The 15,444-nt window shown below is 60.2% G+C and overlaps 3 protein-coding genes across 3 annotated transcripts in view; 2 read left to right on the top strand and 1 right to left on the bottom strand.

Annotated features, from left to right (window-relative positions):
• Positions 1–177, bottom strand: part of CHTF18 (chromosome transmission fidelity factor 18) — a 12,884-nt gene extending 12,707 nt beyond the window's left edge. Inside the window, exon 1 of the mRNA XM_026053904.1 lies at positions 14–177. Coding sequence (XP_025909689.1) covers positions 14–177 — 164 coding nt within the window. The remainder of the gene's footprint in view (positions 1–13) is intronic.
• A 221-nt stretch (positions 178–398) lies between these two features.
• Positions 399–3,712, top strand: RPUSD1 (RNA pseudouridylate synthase domain containing 1). The gene is made up of 5 exons (XM_026054054.1): positions 399–615; positions 1,154–1,277; positions 1,373–1,475; positions 1,547–1,648; positions 2,048–3,712. Exons 1-5 carry the CDS (start codon positions 434–436, stop codon positions 2,443–2,445), a joined length of 909 nt encoding a protein of 302 aa, XP_025909839.1. The 5' UTR covers positions 399–433; the 3' UTR covers positions 2,446–3,712.
• A 1,293-nt stretch (positions 3,713–5,005) lies between these two features.
• On the top strand, positions 5,006–14,620 carry LOC112959799 (mesothelin-like protein). The gene is made up of 16 exons (XM_026053903.1): positions 5,006–5,086; positions 7,844–7,981; positions 8,643–8,692; positions 9,087–9,207; positions 9,510–9,595; positions 9,914–10,040; positions 10,139–10,329; positions 10,405–10,495; positions 10,579–10,723; positions 11,282–11,466; positions 12,068–12,223; positions 12,608–12,741; positions 12,940–13,070; positions 13,222–13,316; positions 13,407–14,385; positions 14,538–14,620. Exons 1-16 carry the CDS (start codon positions 5,006–5,008, stop codon positions 14,618–14,620), a joined length of 2,793 nt encoding a protein of 930 aa, XP_025909688.1.
• The last annotated feature ends 824 nt before the right edge of the window (positions 14,621–15,444 follow it).

Here is a 15,444-nt window from a genome sequence, read left to right as displayed (position 1 = left end):
CGAGCTGCGGTACCGGCACAGCGTGACACCGGTACTGTGTGATACCGGTACTGTGCGACAGCCTCCCAGCTGCGGTACCGGCACGGTGTGACACTGCTCCAGCTGCGGTACCAGCACGGCGTGATGCCGGTGCGTTGTAAGACCGATCCGGCTGTGGTGCCGGTACGGCATGCACATGACACCGGTGCAGCTGCGGTACCGGTACAGAGTGACACCGGTCGGGCCGGGTCCCCCCTCGCACAGCCCATGTCCCTCCCAGTTCCGCAGGTCCCTCCTGGACGTGCCGGCTGCCCTGGTGCCCTCCCCCGCGGTGGCCTCGTCCGGTTCCGCTCGTGTCCCCAACGCGCAGGGACGGTGGCACTGGCGGGACGGGCCAGCTGCGGCTCCCGCTCCGGCCCGCGGCCACCGGCGGCTCTTCCCCGCAGCGCTCGCCATGGAGCCGGGCACCATCGACAACCTCTGCATCCTGTACCAGAGCCCTGACTTCATCGTGGTCAACAAGCACTGGGACATCCGCATCGACAGCAAGATGTGGTACGAGAAGCTGACGCTGCAGAGCCAGCTCAAGCACCGCTTCCCCGAGCTCGCCGACCCCGGCACCTACTACGGCTTCAGGTGGGTCCACTGGGCCCCGTGTCACAGATCACAGCATGGTTGAGGTTGGAAGGGACCTCTAGGCATCATCCAGCCCACCCGCCCTGCTTGAGCAGGGACACCCAGAGCGTGTGGCACAGGGTGGCACCCAGGCGGGTTTTGAGCATCTCCAGAGAAGCAACGTGGGTGTTGCTGCTCTCAGCTTGCTGGGTGCCACCACACAGGAGCAGCCGCGCCGGCTGTCCCAGCTCTGGGACACAGCGGGGCACGGGTGAGCTCAGCTAGGGGACACGTGGGACAATGCACAGGCCACGCTGGCCACGGCCTACGCTTGGCACCTTCCCCTGCGCTCCCGCAAATCCGTGTCGTGGGAAGGGCAGCTCTTGGCACTCCCCTGCACCCAGCTCGGGAGCCTTTCTCTGCTCCAGGGTTATCCCTAGCAGGGCAAGCCGGGTGCCCACGCTTGGTGCCCTGCCTCCAAGCGGGGCCTATGGAAAGCCTAGAGAACGGCAGGTGCCAGGATCGCCCTGGGGGCCGTTGGCACCCGCCTCGTCCGCAGGTTCTGCCACCAGCTGGACTTCTCCACGAGCGGGGCGCTGTGCGTGGCGCTCAACAAGGCGGCGGCGGGGAGCGCCTACAAGTGCTTCAAGGAGCGGCTGGTGACCAAAGCCTACCTGGCGCTGGTGAGTCCGGGCGCGGGATGCGCTGGCGTGCGCCCAGTGCGGACTTGTCTGGGCTCGGCTTATCCGGTCACCCGTTTCTCCACTCCACCCCGCAGGTGCGGGGCCACGTGGAGGAAACGCGGCTGACGATCCGGCATGCCATCGGCAAGAACACGAGCGAGGGCATGACCCACATGATGTGCATCGAGGGCACGGAGGGTGAGGCCCCCGGCGCCGCGCGCGCCGCCCGCGCCCGCCCCGCGCTCAGCCCCGTCCCGCTCTCCTTGCAGGCTGTGAAAACCCCAAGCCCTGCCAGTCGGAGCTCATCGTCCTCGAATACGGATCCTACAGTGGAGACCCCGTAACCAAAGTGCTGCTGCAGCCGCTCACAGGTGGGGCTGGCGGCCGGGGCCGGAGTGGGATGGCAGCACTGGGAAACGGGATTGCGACACTGGGAAGCGGGATTGCGGCACCGGGAAGCGGTGGCAGGAGCCAGGGCCAGACGGCTCTGATGCTGCTGCTCGGCCAGGCCCGACTGGAGCAGGTAGGAAGAGGAACCACAGCAGAGAGAGGCACCAGGGGCCCTGCTCGCGTCCTGCCGATGCAGCCCTGGCCCTCGGCTGCCACGTGGTTGTGTGGTGCAAAGGGCTGAGCTGGAAGCCACGCTCAGCTCAGGGGGATTTCTGTTCTGCAGCGGAGGGGACAGATGCCACGTGGTGTGTTGTCATCTCGCACCTCGGCGTCCTCAGTGGGGAAGGGTCTTGATGGCCCCGCTCCTGGTTTCCCCCTAGGGCGGACACACCAGCTCCGGGTTCACTGCAGCGCCATCGGCCACCCCATCGTGGGGGACTTCACCTACAGCCACAAGAAGGACAGTAGCCCCTACAGGATGATGCTCCACGCCTACTACCTGCGCATCCCCACCGGGAAGGAGCTCATCGAGGTCTGCGCGCCCGACCCCTTCGTCACCGCCATGGACAGCAACTGGGTGCCCCACCATGTCACCCACCGGCTGGATGAGACCATCCAAGAGCTGAAGGATAAGATGATCCGGAAAGGGGAAGAGGAAGAGAGCGAAAACGCGGTGCTGAGCCCCAGAGAAGAGGCCCCGGGCAGCGTGGGCAGTGCGGAGGCGGAGGAGCAGCGAGCCAAGTGTGAGCAGTGGTTGGCCGAGTGGGCTTTGGAGTGAGCGACTCGCCTTTCCGCTTCGCAACCCAAAGCCCCATTTTTGTCCTAGTGGGTCCTGGCCAGCGTCCCCACCAAGCCCAGAACTGACCACATCTGCACTGGTTGTACACCGCAGTCCCCTTCACTCCTGGGCCCGGCATGCGACAGATCTCATCAGCAGCTGGGGCTGCCTTGGGTTTTATGCTCCTCCTCGCCTGCCTGATCCCCGGGTGCCGGTCCCGCGCTCCGTGCCTCCGCAGCAGAGTTAGCGTGTCCCGCGGCAGCCTTGAGCGCAGCTTGGGCCCTGTGCCGGGGCTCCGACACGGCGGGACGAGCACGGACACGAGCCCTGCCAGGAAGGTGCCGGTGATGCCTGCAGACCCAGTGCAAAGCCAGAGAGCTCCCAGTGGAAGGACAGGGAGGTGACTCGAATGTCCTGCCGGATGCAGCCCCGGGGGCTGTTTCCCGCGTTCCCACCCGGCTGCTTTGGGGCACAGGGTGACTTTCCTGCCGCTTCTGGGGGCTTCGATGGCCAAACGGCGACGTGCGGAGCAGGAAGGGTCCCCGGAGCACCGCAGAAGGTCGCGGATCCCTCCCTCTCCCTGCCGACATCCTGGCTCCATCCAACCACCGGTATTTTTTAAGGATTTGTTGAAGATGAATGGATTAATACTATGTGATTTTAAACTTTTTTTCTTTTTTTTTTTTTCATATTTCTATGAAGAGAATCTAGTCTTTTAGCAGTTCTGAAATACCGAGGGCCTCGGAAATGCGTGTATTTTTAGTACTTGTACCTGAAATAGCCAGCATCATTAAGCTATTTTTAATAGATCTGATTATTCTTTCTACCAGGGTCTGCTTTTCTTAGCACCCACTTTTATTCTGGATACATTTGCAGCCCCGCTGGGGCAGGATCAGAAGGTTAAAGCCTCCCTCTGCCTTTCCTCACTGTCAGGGAGCAAGGAGCCCGTTTTTGTCTGACTGCTTGAACACCAGCACTAGAGGGTGCTGGAGATGGGTCTTCCAGTTGGCAACCAGCCGGGAGAAGAGGCTGAAGCTGTAAGAAAACACGAGGGCTAATGAGTGGCGGGAAGGAAGGTCGCGTTTCGCGCTGGAGCTTGCAGCACACGGAGAAAAGTCAGCCTGAACATTCCCATGCTCGGCCAGCCCACCCGTCCTGCCTCTGCGCTCCCGCTCGCCCGCGCTGCTCCTCTGCAGCCCTCGCAGCGGGTTTTGAAGGGCGAGAGAAGAGGTTGCCTGGGGTGGCGCTGGGAGAGAGCCCCGAGGCTGCTGCGGGACGGGGGTGACCGTCACGGCTGCCTCGGTGCGTGTGGAGAGGGCAGCACGGAGCCCCGGCGCCTGCATTGCCCCTGGTGCCCAGCCTGCTCGCGCTGCGCTGCCGTCTCCCGCTGCATTGAAAATACACCCGGCAGCTGCCTCCCGTCACCGATGGCAGCCCCTGCCCGGCCCCCTCTCATCCCGGGAGCTGCCGTTCCCTGATGCCGGAGGGCTCCAGGCTTTTGCAGGGTAGGAGCCAGCAGTGGTTCCTGCCTTTTTCCTGCCTTTTTTCCCCTCCATTTTCCTGCCTTTTTCCCTGCCAAGGGACCCGCCGCCGGGTTGATCAGGCAGCTGAGCCTGGCTCGGCCCTGGCAGCACTGGAGGAAGCCCAGCAGCCCTCTCAGCCTCCACACGCTGCACTTTTACCCACCTTCCACAGATATAATACGTATTTTCCTTATCTTGGAGATGCATTTTGCAGTAGCGCTTCCCCTCCCTCGTGCTGCTGCTGTGTGTTTGCCCGTGCTGACCGTGTAGATCCTTGCCTGCGTGTCTCGTGTGCGTCCACTCGTGCATTCAGCCCCGCTGCGGGTTGGGATCGCGCTGCTCTGTGTCGTGACCTTCCGTGCATCCCGGAGCAATCCCTATTTATTGTCACACACCCGCGGACGTTGCTGCAGTAAATCATTACACCTCGGCACAGTGAACTGGTCGTCTCTTGATCTGCGCGGGTGCTCAGCAGCCCCGGGGAGCCCCCGTGCACCCAGGGGCTTCGGCAACAAGCACGGAGGGGCCGGCCACACCAGGCTCCGACCTGGCGAAGCTGCCGGGCGGGCACCGGCTTCCACCGGCCCCAGGGATCCCGCTGCCCAAGGGAGAGGGGTTGCCCAGCCGGACACCCCCGGCCGGCGGCTCCAGGGCAGGGGAACCTCAGAGGAGCTTCATTGGGAACAAGGATTTAGGGAATCTCGGCAGGCTGAGCAGGGAGCAGGCGGGGAGGCAGCGCAGATGCCCCTGCGTGCTCAAGTGCCGCTGGCCCTGCTCCTTCTCCAGCCCTCCCTTCCCATTGGCACCGCTTTCCCCTCCCTTAATCCCACATCAAGATGCACTTCCCTTTCCTGGGGGGCAGACTGGAGCACCCCTGTCCCCAGGACAGATTCGGGGAGCCCGGCAGGGCCCGCAGCCCTGGGCAGGGGCAGCCCCAGGACCAGCCGCTTGGCTCCGTTCCGCCCCAGGGACCTTTTCCCTCCCCAGCCCCTGCAGTTTAGCCCCGTTCTGCACTCGCTGCCCTCCCCAGAGCAGCAATGATGATGATCCCGTCCTGCGTCGCCGAGGCCGCCGTGCCCGGCCACCCGTGTTCGCACCCAGACCTCGAGCAGGACCTGGTTTCGGTTCCCTGACAGCAGAAAAGCCCGGAGTGGCCCAATAAATCCCACTTGAGTGACAACAGCTGCAATTGCTTTTGTCCCAAGCCAAATAATAGCAGGAGGAAGAAGAACTTGGCCTGGTGTCAATGCCACCGAGCAACTTGGCGAAGACACATCAGGAGCAGAGCGGCTGCCTGGGGGACAGATGGGACCTTTGGTGGCCTTTCGGGGTGTTTAGGTGGTTTGCAGAGACAAGCACAATATTTAGGCACTCTTTTATACCGACAATTCATTCCCCGGGTTGAAGCAGCTGGAAAAGACCCTAAGACACAATTCATGGTGCTCATTTTGGTGCAGAGCCGGAGGAGCCTGCGGTGCCCCGAGGCTACAGGTGCCCCCTTGTCCTCCCCAGGCTCCTTCACCCCTGGCTGCAGAGCCCCGGGCGCAGCCCTGCCCGGCAGCAGCCTCATAGCAAGCGAGTTTCTGCAATCCCAGCTCTCCGGTGGGAGCTATTTTTGCAGCAGATCCTTCCAAAATAGTAACCAGAAACACGGATGAGCTGCTGACCAACACCTGGCTTTGCAGGACCGGTTCCTCAGCCTCGCCCCCGAGGAGCGGCCGGGCCACGGGGCTGTGCGGGGAGGACACCCGGGCTGGGGGACAGGCACTGGTGATCCCAGAGGAGCAAACGGATGCTCAAAACCCCCCGGAGCCCTGGGGACCACCCTACTGCAACCAGGAGCTGCAAAGAGGGAGCAAAGCCCGTGTGCAGCCTCACCCTGGTTTGCAGTGACTGTTTGCATGGGCTGATACATCCACACCAGTGCAAGAGCGGTTTGGGACCAGCTCCCTGCCGAGCGTGAGGCTTTCCTCTGGTTTTCTGCCACGACACCCTTGGAAGGTCTTTGCTTTCTGCATTTCCCACCTCTTTCTTGGCAGCGTGCTCCTGGCTGCTTCTGCACATGACCCAAAATTTCAGGTAGGAAGCTGCAGAAAGGGCAGCGGAGGTTGCCCGCACACTGGTGAAAGCGAGCAAGGGGAGACGAGCTGGCGAGGGCATCGAGCCCTCGGCTGGGACTGCTCCGTTCTGCAGCCCAGCCGCTCTACAAGCCTAGAGAGCTCAAACCCTAAAGAGTTCAAACGTTTCTCACTGTCCTCAGGGATCATCTGTCCCTACGAGGAGCCTGGGAATGGCCCAACTAGTGCAGCTAATTGAAAAGTCTCAAGTTCAAAGTGCCCCGCATAGAGGAAAAAAAGGGCAAAAAATGCACCCAAAGTTGCTTAAACGAAACCAGGTTGAGAAATCACTTGTCACACCCCCTTTGCCGAGTGCCATTCCCACCCCGTCGGGGCGCGGAGCCGGCGCAGAGCAGCGGCTCATCCCGACCTTGGCGCCACGCCGGAGCGGCAGGTGAGCTCCTCAGTCCCCGGGAAACGGAGCCGCGGCGCAAATCCCACGGGAGCGGGGACTTGCCCCACGGGGAGGAGATGGGGGCTCGGGCACACGGGGAGACCTCGCTGAGGAGCCGCTGGCATCTGGAGGGAGCCCAATAAGCTGACGGCTCTGGGGGGCACCAGGCAGCCCAATGAGTCCAAGACTTTTCCATGCAGAGTCTCCAGCTCACGGGTAGGGAGGTGGGATAAGGAGGGGGATTCTCTCAGTAAGGGAACAACAACGCTGCTCCCCGCTGTATAAAGTCTATGACAGGACCCGAGGGAGACGGGAGCATCTACTCACTCCTCCTCGGTGTTCTGCTCCCTCCCAGGACGGCAGGCAGCATGGCCCCAGCAGCCCGGCTCCTCCGGCTCCTCCGGCTCCTCCGGCTCCTCCGGCTCCTCGGCCTCCTCGGCCTCTGTGAGTTGCTCCTCACCCCTCCAGCCCGGCGCTCGGCACCGCGTTAGAAACTTCCCACTCCAACACCCGCTTCGGAAGACAAGTTCTTGACCATCTTTTAAACCCACTTGTGGAAGAAGTCCTGGTTATCCAGGCTGGCTTCAGGGTGCTCCAGATCTCTGCTCTTTGAACCTCTTCTTATCCGCCTGCATTTACCCAACATTACCCAACGGGCACAGAAAAGATTTTCCCCAAACCTTCATTTTGGAGATGTTTCCGAGCAGCCCCCTCCCCGCTCACCAGGATATAGAGGTGTGGACGTTTGATAACGTGACCTTGCTCTGTTGCAGGGCTCCCGGCAGACCGCGCCGAGGCAGCAGCAGTAAGTGACCAGCCGGAGCTGCTCGGGGAATTGCAGGCTCCCGGGAGCGGGAGGACGTTGCTCCCTCGCACAGGGGAGCCCAGGGTGCCGGTTGGAGAAGGGAGGTCTCGGGAGGCTGGGTTGTATCAGGACAGATCAAGTAAGATAGGGGATGGTGCTCAGGTTGTGGCAATGCCTGCGCTGGGACCAAGTCACCTTAAATGTGATGGATTGAATCTGCTTGGGTGTCCCCTTTTGTCCCGGTCCTATCTCTGTCCCAAAGCTCAGACAAACCGTGTGCAGCTCAGAACAGGAGGCTACTCTCTATTTCAGGCTAAGCCCTACATTTGCTGAATGCAGGAAATGTTCTTTAATGTTTTCCCTTTGTTTGTCTTTAAGTGATAGACATTAGCGGGGATGTATTGAGGTACTTGTGGTGAAGGAGCAGGGAGGATTGGCAGGGGCAAAGTCGATGTGTTACCCACCCTGTGGTGACCACAGATCCTCCCACCGCTTGGGGAGTTTCCTTTTTATGAGGAGCTTTTTGTCTCCCCTGTCCTAATGCTTCCTTTTCTCCCAGGCTGTGGGCACCACGGACCCCGCTGTGCAGGCTGACGTGCTGGCCAGCTCTGCACCCCTCAGGAATGACCCCGTCCTGCTGACACCAAGGAGCAATGACAGGAGGAAGGGGCACCTCGTGGTCCAGCCCGGCACGGTGGTAGGTCCTTTTTTGCATCCTCTCCTGCCCTGCACACCAAGCACGTTCCAGGTGGCTCCTTGGGGACATGCTCTGGCAAGTGCCCTGCTCCCTTCCCCAGCTCGTCTCCAACACCTCGTCCCCCGGTGACGCTCTGCTGCATGTCCCCGATCACCCCAGGGGTGAGGAACGGCACGAGAGGCCTCTCGCTGCAGCAGCTGGGGTGTAGAGCTTGGGCTTTGGGGAGACAAAGCGGGACAGTATCTTTGCTCCCAGACCCACGCACTCTTATTGAAGATCCCTCCTTCCTCAGACTTAGCAAGCTCTAGTCTAAAAACAAGTTCTCACCACTTGCTTTAAGGATAAACTCTCTCCAAATTTCCCTCATCCAAAGGCTAGGAATCCCAGTCCCAGCCTGAGTTTTCACTCAGCTGCTACCTGGCCCGTTTGCTTTAAAGCTCCTCTTCCCCAGTGCTCTTATAAGGTCTCCCTTGGTGTCCTTGGGCGAGCGCCAGGCTCGGAGACGTTGCACCTCCCTGCCCAGACCCCAGACCCACGGGGCTGACCAGGACCTCGCGCTGCCTTAGCCCATTCCCACTTCCCGAGCCCATTCCCGAGGCTTTGGCCGTCACTGGGGTTTGTAGCTCGTGGTGCTTGAGCGTCTGTGCATCCTCCTCCGCAGGCTGCCGCCTCGCTCGGGGCTGTCCCGGCTGCCACGGCTCCGTACGCCGGGTAGGTGCCGCACCGGGTCTCGGGGGAGCAGCCGGGGGTCTGGCCTGGGTGGGTATGGAATCTGTGTGCGCCACGGCCCACGGTGACAGCCCGGCCAGGCCAGGCAAGATTTAAAGCCTTGCCCAGCGGGTTCTGGGTCATGGTGCGCGGCTCACGCCATCCGCTGCCTCACGTAGCACAAACACACCCGGAATTTCCTGCCCTTTGAAGGGCTGACACCAGCTTAACTGGTAGGTACTGGCCTGCCAAAGCGGGCAAGCTGGGCACCGCAGCCTGGGCTTCCTCGTGAGCAACCCTGGGCAACCTGGTATGCAAGGAGGTCCTTCACCCCCCATTGCTGAGTGGAAGGGGGTGAAAGCGGAGCAGGAAACGTTAACTCACCTCCTCCTTGCAGCCTTCCCGCCGCCGTCCTGCAGCGGCTGCAGGGCTGCCGGGCCGGCGACCTGCCCGCTGCCGAGCTCCTGGCGCTCGCCGAGGCCGCGCGGCGCCGCCGAGCGCTGCTGAGCCGCCCCCAGGTAGGTGACATGGGCCCTTCCTGCCCCGGGGGCTGCTGGCGACAACAAATCCATGAGGGAAACGGCGGGCAAAAGCGATAGGCAAAAGCCCAGGCCGTGGGCAGGAAGCTCCCGCTGCTCCCGCCAGGGTCTTGCACCCAGAGGTTGTCCTAAAGAGGTGGATTTGCAGCTGCACCCTATTAAAGCCTGCCCACGGACAGCCTCATGCCTCTTGTCCGGACCTTCCTCCTCACAAGGCGACAGCGCCGGTCACGTCCTCGCTGTCCTGGTGAAACCCCCCTGTCCTCTGCCCGTTCTCTCAGCTATCCTGCCTGGCCAAACTGCTCGTGGCGCGGAACCTGACAGCCAACAGCACAGCCCTCCCACCCGACGTGCTGCTCTTCTTCAAGTGAGTACGAAGTTCAGCACATGGTTGTGCTTTAGGAGTAGAACGGCTCCAAAAAGCAAGTGACAACTGCACTGCTTCCCAGCCCTGACACCGCGGCGTGTGCAGGAGCAGGACAGGGGGAAAAGCCAGGAAAACCACCAGTTTCGGTGGACACTTCCAGACCTAACCCAGCAGGGCATTCCCAGGCCCCGTTTCCCTTGCTTGGAAGCACTGTGGAGTGCTCCTGGAGCTCTCCAAGCCCCAGAAGGGCACAGGAAGGCAGGGAGGGTTGTTCCCAAGTGGAAACTTCACCCTCCCAGCCCACGGTGTTCCCCCCAGCTTGGCTGACGTGCACAACCAGAGCTGCAGAGCGTTTTACGCTCTGGCTTCTCAAGGCCGCCTCGACCTGCTGCCCAAGGGCTCGAGCCGAAGGACGCGGCTCCTGCACGGGGCACTCGCCTGCCTGGTGAGTCGGAGCCGAGCAAGCTCAGCTCGGGACGGGGCACGAGGACAAGCGTCCGGCGCGCCACGAGGCGGGCAATGGGCGTCTCGGCTTCTCCGCAGGGCGTGCGCGGCCCCGGCCTGAGCCCGGAGCAGCTGGGCGCCCTCGGGGCGCTGGTGTGCGACATGGAGCCGGCCACCATCCCCGCCTCCCACGCCCGCGTGCTGGAGAACCTGAAGCTCTGCGCGGCGCTGTCCGGGGCGCAGCGAGCCGCCCTCAACGCCCTGCTCCTCAGAGGGGCCGCAGGATACGGGTAAGGACCCCGGCAGGTCCCTGGCGTGGCACTGCGGCGGTGGCACTAAGCCGTGCCTTGTCCCCTCGTCCACAGGCCTCCTTCCTCCTGGGATTTAAGGAGTCTGCAAAGCCTGGGGACGCTCGTGCTGAGCTTGAACCAGACCCTTTGGGGCTCGGTGGCTGAGGTAGGACGTCCCCGCAGGGCACCTGGGGGTGCTTGGGATGACGCCACATTTTGTTGACCCCTTTCGGCCTCGCTGTCCTCAAGGAGGTGAGGAAGGCTTTCCGCAGGCGCATCCTCGCCACGTACCGCGGCCAGGACGGGGCCCAGCGGGAGAGATCCCTCGCCCTCCTCGGAGCCTTGGCGAGCGCGGAGCCTCCGCCGCGCCGCAGAGCCAAGCGCAGCGCGGAAGGTAAGGGAGCGGGGCTGGGCAAGGGCCCTCACTTAGAGCGTTTGGGGCAAAAACAGGCCAAAATAGGGCCAGATGCCAGAGGCAGCTTGTCTCAAGGGGAAGGGTACCTAGAGAGAAGAGGACAAGAGGGAAGGGCCTCAAGTTGCATCAAGGGAGGTCCAGGTTAGAGATTAGGAACAAAATCTACACGGAAAGAGCGGGGAAGCCCTGGACCAGGCTGCCCAGGGAAGCAGTGGAGTCGCTGTCCTGACAGTGCTCAAGAAACGCACGGATGAGGCACCCAGGGACAAGGTTTAGCAGGCAGGGTGGGGATGGGTTTGGGGTTGGGCTTGATCTTGAAGGTCTTTTCCAACCATAACGATTCTAAGATTCTAAGCAGAAAACGGGAGGCTGGGACGGTCATTCCCAGTCCCATCCTACAGGAGGATTTCAACAGCATGGGTATAAGCTCCCATTAATTTAATCCGCCTTTTCTGAGGGTCTCTGAGCACCCATGAGGGACTGGGCGCGGGGAGAGGACGCTGCCACCTTCCTCAGGCCCCTCGGGGCTCTCCCCAGGCTGCCAGGGGAAGCCCATCGACTCCAGCACCCTCTTCGACCCGTTCCTGACCCTCTACTACGACTCCAACGAGCAGTTCGAACTGTGCCTCACCGACGAGGCGCTGAGAAACAACCTGGCGCTGCTGCTGGACCAGCCGCTCACCATGGACTTCCTGGGCATCGTGAAGAGGCGGCTGGGCAAGGTGAGGGGCACGGCCACCCGCAGGGGCCTCTGCCTTGGGACCAGCCTGCTGGGGTGGTGTGGGCTGGATCGGAGAAATGCAGCACACGCTTGGGAGGAACTGGGGGGTTTTGAGGGGTTCTGCTTGTTCCTGCCTAGCAAAGTGCTCAGAAGTCAGAGCTCAGAGGTCAAGGTGCTCAGAAGTCTGAAGTTCAGGAGTGGAGGGTGGGTATGGCCGAAAGAAGAGCAAGAGGTGGTGGGGAAAGCAATGGAGAAAAGAGGTGAGAAAATGAGGGATAGCGTGGACAGGCTGGTCTCTGCTAAGCAGGTCTGAAGAGATGGGTGTCCTCAGCTTGCACCATCTCTAAGGGGGTGGCTTTGAAGGATGTTTGACCGTCAAGTTTCAAGTTAAAGATATAGCAAAGAGCCGAAGGTCACAGGAGCACGAGAGCAACTGCAAAAGGGGGCTGGAGAGGTCGGGTGTTGTGCCTGCAGCCAAGGGGAACACGGAGCGCTCGTGGATGTCTCATTGCTCCTTACACCACTGGAACATGCCCTGGGGAAAGAGGAGCGCTTTGCTAAGAGATATGTGCCCTGTTCTCTGAGCCTCCCTCATCTTTCAGCTTTACCCAGAGGGCATCCCAGAGGAGCAGCTAAAGCAGCTTGGGCTGTTGGCCCGATACTACACCGCAGAGGAGATCAGCACGTGGATGGTGACATCTAGTGACACCCTCTTAGCCCTGTTCAACCCCCTGTTCGGCACGTGGAAAGCTCCCCAGGTAAAAGGGTAAAGAGGCAGACAGGGCAGCAGCCGCTGTGCGGGAATGTGCTGGGCTCCAGGGGCAATAACTGGCCCAGCACCAAGGAATGGATCCCAAACAGATCCAGAAGAGGGGCAGACCCTCAAAGCACGCAAAAGCCCCCTTGATTCTCTATGAGATTTGCAGGTGCTGCAAGTGTTCCCATTACACGAGAGGAAAATGCACTGAGCGCCCTAGGAGGGAGCACGGGGGGCAAGGAGGAACCCAGGGGAGCAGCCCTGGGCCAAGGGGCCTGCCTTTGGGCTGCCCAGCACGCGAGCGCCCTGCAGCCACGCAGGGACAGAGCACAAGGAGCGATGGCCTTGTCCGGACTCACCCGGCCTTTCCAAATGCGTGTCCCAGGCCCGGCAGCTCGTCACCAGGTACCTGCATCTCGGCGGCGCCTTAACCGGGCCCTTGCTGCAGACTATCGGCGGCAGGAACCTGTGTAACCTGGACGAGGAGCACATCAGCTGCATAACTCCAGAAGCGATCGGGTGAGCCGCCCTGCGGGACCGGAGGCCCCGGCTCTGCAGGGAAGCGGGCAGGGCCCGGGCTGCCACCTCTGTCCCAGGCTCCACGGCAGCCCACGCTCCTGGCCCCCTCGGCCACTGTCCCTCGCCACCCCACAGCAGCGCAGGGGTCTTCGCTGGAGGTTGTCCCCAGCTCTAACCTGTGGCCTTCCCTTCCCCTAGGTGTGCCGGTCCATTAGACATTTCTTCTTGTTCCCAAGCCAAGAAGAACCAACTCTACTCAAAAGCCCAGCAGGCCTTTGCAGGCCAGGCTGGCACCCCAGCATATTATTCCCTGATTCAACCATACCTGGGTAAGTGTCTCAGCCTTTGCCCTGCTCCCCTTTCCCCATAACATCTTCCTCTGCCAGAAGGTTTTACACAAATGTGGGATGTCTAAAAGTCACCAAAACCCACTCCTGACCTTGGAAGTGCTGCCTAAGTGCCCTACGTGCTTTCTCTAAGGTGGAGCTCCAGCAAAAGACCTGAAAGACCTGGCTAAAACTGGCATTGCCATGGACATCGACACCTTTACTGCCCTAAATCCTGAGGAACTGCAGGTAGGTTCCTCGGTGCACTGTTGCTCCAGGCTCCTGCCCAGTCTGGCAAGGGCAGCTGGGAGGATGAACACCGTTGTAAATGTGTTGCAGAAACTCACTGTCATGGATGTGAAGAATCTGCTCGGGATCAACCTCCCTGATCTGAAGCTAGTAGAAAACCTGCCTGCTGTGATCAACTGGATCAGGAGACAGGACCAGTGGGAGCTGGACCATATCCTGGGGATCGGCCTGCAAGGGGGGATTGTGAAGCCCAGCCCCACGAGCTCTGCCACCCTGGCTACCTTCACCCTCTCGGCCACCACTGTCCCCACAACAGCTGTCCTGGCCACCACCGCCCTCCCCACTGGCACCACCATCAACAGCCACACTGCTCTGGGTTCCAGTAGCGGCACCCATGCGTCCCCCACCCCAAGCACCATCACCCCGACGCCGCCACACGCTCACAGCTCCCTCTCCAGCACTGGTGGGAGCCCCGCTATCACCTCCAGGTTCACAACCCGACCTGCTCCAGTCCCTAGCTCCACCAGCCCGTGCTCTGTCCACCCGGCCACCACCTCAATGACAACCAAGTCCCCAGCTAGTGCCCTCCTCACCACCAGCCCTACCGCTGTGCACCCCAGCCCCATCTCAGCCAGCCTCCCTCCCCACCCTGCTCTCACTGGTGGCACCACCACTGCTCCAAGCACAGCTACAGACCCATGGGCAGTCACCACCTACAATACCAGTACCCCAGCGGTGCCCATTAACCCTCCAGCACCTGGGGGTACCACCAACCCAGCCCCTTCTACCCTCAACACCACCACACCAATGCCCGCTGTCACCACAGCCGCAAACATCACTTCCCAAAACCCCACTCCGATTCCCAGAACCTCTGTCTCCACTCAAAAAAGCGCCACCTCCTCAACCGTCAAGACGACGGCGTTGACTCACCAGACTGAAGCCTCTCCACCATTTCTCAGCACCTCTTCCACCACAACCAGCAATGAGACCACCAAGAAAAAACCCACCGATGTGCCACATCCACAGAACCAAACGCCTGTGGGATACATCAACCTGTCACCCGAGGCTGGTAAGTTGGTATTTACAGCAGGGTGCAGGTCTGGGCAATGTCATGCAAGACAGAAAATGTTTTTCTAGATTTCTCCGGGGTACCTGACCCCCAAAGTAACCCTACGTTTACCCAGATGATTTAACTCCTTCTCCTCGCTGTCCTCCATCTAGGCTCAGGGTCCAGGCTCTCCTCCTGCTCACTGCACATATTCACTGCCGCCCTGGGGATGTCACTGCTGCAAGGGCTTCTCTGACCACACCACCACCTGCAGGCTCACGCTCACCAGACCCCTCCGTTCTCACCATCTTCCAAATTATCAGTGCTGGAAAAATCCCTGCTGAAAGGCAGAAGGCCAGGAAAGGAATGAAGTTTTGTCAATTCTGGATCAACAGGGAATTTGAGTGTTTTTTAAGCTAGGTATGAAGGAAGGACAGGTATTTTTCCAAACCACATAAGCCCAGCTCAAAATCAAGCAATACGATTACAGATGCTAGTTTCCTGTTAAAATAATTAAGACCTTTTCAGCACTCAGAGGTCTTTTACCTGGTTGAGATTGATCTTACTATAGGTACAGCAGGATCTTATTCACATTAAATCCTCAAGGTCTAATTTGCATGAGATCCAAGAAAAAAATAAAACAAAAAAGGTGTTTAGCAGTTAGTTGTTCTATACAATACAATTCTCAGTAACATCGATTGGTGCGGCACATTAATGCTGACAGGAGGCCTGGCTGGGCTAGCTTTACTCCGATGGAGTGACACTTTACCTCTAAGCAATCCCACCGGGGCTTGAAATCAATGTGGCTATTCAGGGATCCAAGTTACTGGCCATTGCAGGAGAAGCAGCAACAGAATCTGACAGCTCAATCAGAAATCCATTGATTTATGAACTTACGAGCGTCTGACAGGGATCTATTCACACTCTGCTGAATCTAGTTAAAGGGAAGATTAATTGAAGACAATGCTTACTGATTACTGTTGTAATGCTATACAATAAAACATCAATCAAGATTGTGTTTTCCTTTTTCTTTATCCATGATATTCTTTATTGTGTGAGATTTCTACCAAGGGAATTGAA

This window comes from Nothoprocta perdicaria, unplaced genomic scaffold (assembly GCF_003342845.1).
Source record: "Nothoprocta perdicaria isolate Ctin4 unplaced genomic scaffold, notPer1 scaffold_12, whole genome shotgun sequence".
In the NCBI taxonomy this organism is placed as follows: domain Eukaryota; kingdom Metazoa; phylum Chordata; class Aves; order Tinamiformes; family Tinamidae; genus Nothoprocta; species Nothoprocta perdicaria.
This window is presented reverse-complemented; position numbering and strand designations above follow the sequence as displayed.

What these genes read in the sequence shown, in the direction of transcription:
- RPUSD1 (XM_026054054.1), top strand. Translation starts at nt 434, where the DNA reads ATGGAGCCGGGCACCATCGACAACCTCTGCATCCTGTACCAGAGCCCT. An exon ending in CCAAAGCCTACCTGGCGCTG is followed by an intron (nt 1,278 to 1,372) that starts GTGAGTCCGGGC and finishes TCCACCCCGCAG; the next exon opens with GTGCGGGGCCACGTGGAGGA. An exon ending in GCTGCTGCAGCCGCTCACAG is followed by an intron (nt 1,649 to 2,047) that starts GTGGGGCTGGCG and finishes GTTTCCCCCTAG; the next exon opens with GGCGGACACACCAGCTCCGG.
- LOC112959799 (XM_026053903.1), top strand. Translation starts at nt 5,006, where the DNA reads ATGATGATGATCCCGTCCTGCGTCGCCGAGGCCGCCGTGCCCGGCCAC. An exon ending in GCCACGGCTCCGTACGCCGG is followed by an intron (nt 8,693 to 9,086) that starts GTAGGTGCCGCA and finishes TCCTCCTTGCAG; the next exon opens with CCTTCCCGCCGCCGTCCTGC. An exon ending in ACGGGGCACTCGCCTGCCTG is followed by an intron (nt 10,041 to 10,138) that starts GTGAGTCGGAGC and finishes GCTTCTCCGCAG; the next exon opens with GGCGTGCGCGGCCCCGGCCT.